Genomic DNA, 2500 nt, shown 5'->3' on the forward strand with positions numbered 1-2500 from the left:
TGGGGGGAATTACGAAGGATGGGAAGAAGGGAAAAGGAAGGGAAGATGGGAAGATAGGAAGAATGAGAAAGAAGGAAAAGGAAGAATGGGAGGGAAGGAAAAGAAAGGAAAGAGGGGGAGGTAGTAAAGATGGGAAGGAAGGAAAAGGAAGTGAAGATTGGAAGGAGAAGGAGAGGAGGAATTGCGTAAATTATATCGAGAATAAAGGAGAGAGGTGGTAAGATACTAAGAACGGAAATAAATGATAACGAAAAAAAAGATAGAATGATGGATAGGATGAGAAGGAGGAAGAATAAAAGAAAGTATTATGAAAAAGGAAAAATGGAAACGAGAGGGGAAGCACCAATTGAATAATTGCTAGGGAGAATATATTAGAAAAGGAGGAGGAGAGGGAGACTTAAATGGTATTACAAAGAAGAACAAAGGAAAGATGAGAATAGAGGAAGGACAGAAAGGAGAGAGAAGCGAAGGATTATATAATTATTAGGAAGGATAAGGAGCGATTGGGAAGGCAAGAAAGGTTGGAAGTAGGTGGAAAGGAAAGGCTGGATAATGATTAGGAAGGATATAGGAAGAATGGGATGATAAAAATAAAATAAAAGAGAGAGGGAGGAATGAGTGAATAGTTATTAGGAAGTACATAGGAATGATAGAAAGATGAAAAGAAAGGAAAAGAAGACCTATAGAGGGGAAGAGGGTTTGTGATGGTGAATAAGAAGAGTACGAAATATGTTATTTATCTCTAGAATGGGGGATATAGGCTGGTATAAAGTGCATGAATCATGATGGAAATTATCACTGCTTTTATCAGTAAACATTCCTAGCTGTAGTCATATTCATAGCCATGTTTACAATCGGCATGCTAATCATAATCATCACCATATTCATCAAAATCAACATCACTCCCCCAGCCCTAACTCACATTGGCCTGCAGCATCCTGGAGAAGGCGAGGTGGGCGGGCACGTGGTGCGGGTGGGCGGTGAGGGCGCGCGAGAGGGCGGCTTGTGCCTCGGCGTGTTCCCCGGCCTCCAGGTGAGCCTCTGCCGCCAGCGTGTGCAGGGCGTGGACGCCGTATCCGTCAGGGGCGCTGCCGAGGGCCACGGCGATCTCCTCGAGGGCGGCGTGAGGGCGTCCGCCGACGATGTGGGCGCGGGCGAGGCGCTGGCGACACGTGGTGACGGCCCAGGCGTGCGTCCAGCCGTCCCTCGCCGGCGCCGAGCCTGTCCCGCGGCACAGCTCCAGCACCTGGGGATGGACGCAGACGGGTTAGGGCTCAGCCAGTACTTTCAGCTTTTTCACAAGTGAACTTTTCCCAAGACCCCCCCCCCCCCCCAAAAAAAAAAAAAAAAAAAAAAAAAAAACAGAGCGTGCATATTAAAGAGATAAAAAGGAAGATCTCTGCCATGGGATCTCCGTGTCCAGACGAAAGCATTGATACTGATAGATTCTAGGGGGCACTGACATAGTCATTGGAAGTTGTCTATGGGTCTTTCATTAAGAATATAAAATTAAATATAAGGCATAAATGTATCATTGAAATGGAAACAAAAAAAAAACAAAAACAAAAAAAAAAGCAGCGCGATACGACGAAGGCAGTGAATAATATGTCATTTTTAATTTGATCAGGATCGTCATTCTTGTGGTGTTCTATAAATTACAGTTTACACGCTCATGAAAATTATGAAAAACATAGACGACTCCTAAGCAATCCGGTTCAGATTTTGCTATTGCGTTTAATCCGTTACTTTGAGATCTGAATTCTGTTGCCTGCTCTTTTTTATGTTACGTTTTCTATTTTATCAACTACCTGTTTAGGCCTTCTTATCTTCATTTACGCGTATTTCCTTTTTCTTATCATTATATCTTTTTATTTATTCACTTTTCGGTTTCACTCTTTTATTAATGCATTTACTCCTCTATTAGCAAATCTTCCTATGTTTGTTTACTTTCATTTCCTTTGTTTGTTTGTTATTCCCCTTATTTTTGTCTATATTTCCTAAATCTATTTTTTAAATTCTTTCCTGCTCTGTTTTTATAGCTTTTTCCTTTGTTATTTTTCTCTCTCGCACGCGCAACTAAATCTAAGTTAAGCATTCCTATATTTTCACTAGTAAACTTTTCTTTCCTCATACGTTAAGTTCTTCCTATTTCCGGCTAAATGTATAATTACACTTTTTATCTAATATTTATTTCATAATGAAGTCTAGTAATGCTTGCTTAAAACTAAACTATAATCATGAGGCTGGAAACGCTAATATTATACATTTGAATATGTTGGCATTAAGAACACAGGAAATTCTCTCTTTCTCATTTACTTACAGTATTTATCCATCTATCTGCCTATTCTGCTTCTATATATCTATTTGGTTGTCTCTTTGTTTATATCATATCGATCTATATGCCTGTTAAATATGAGTGAAACTAAAGAGTATATTAAGCCATTTCATTTTTTTTCTTTAAACATACAATCCACAATCCTTTTCCCTCATATGATAAACC

At 39.8% G+C, this 2500-nt stretch overlaps 1 protein-coding gene across 1 annotated transcript in view; it reads right to left on the reverse strand.

Annotated features, from left to right (window-relative positions):
* The window catches only part of LOC125027864 (protein O-mannosyl-transferase TMTC2-like), a 72206-nt gene that overhangs the window by 5226 nt on the left and 64480 nt on the right, over nt 1–2500 (reverse strand). Inside the window, exon 11 of the mRNA XM_047616996.1 lies at nt 923–1246. Coding sequence (XP_047472952.1) covers nt 923–1246 — 324 coding nt within the window. The remainder of the gene's footprint in view (nt 1–922; nt 1247–2500) is intronic.

This window comes from Penaeus chinensis, chromosome 8, assembly GCF_019202785.1.
Source record: "Penaeus chinensis breed Huanghai No. 1 chromosome 8, ASM1920278v2, whole genome shotgun sequence".
NCBI classification, from domain to species: Eukaryota; Metazoa; Arthropoda; class Malacostraca; order Decapoda; family Penaeidae; genus Penaeus; species Penaeus chinensis.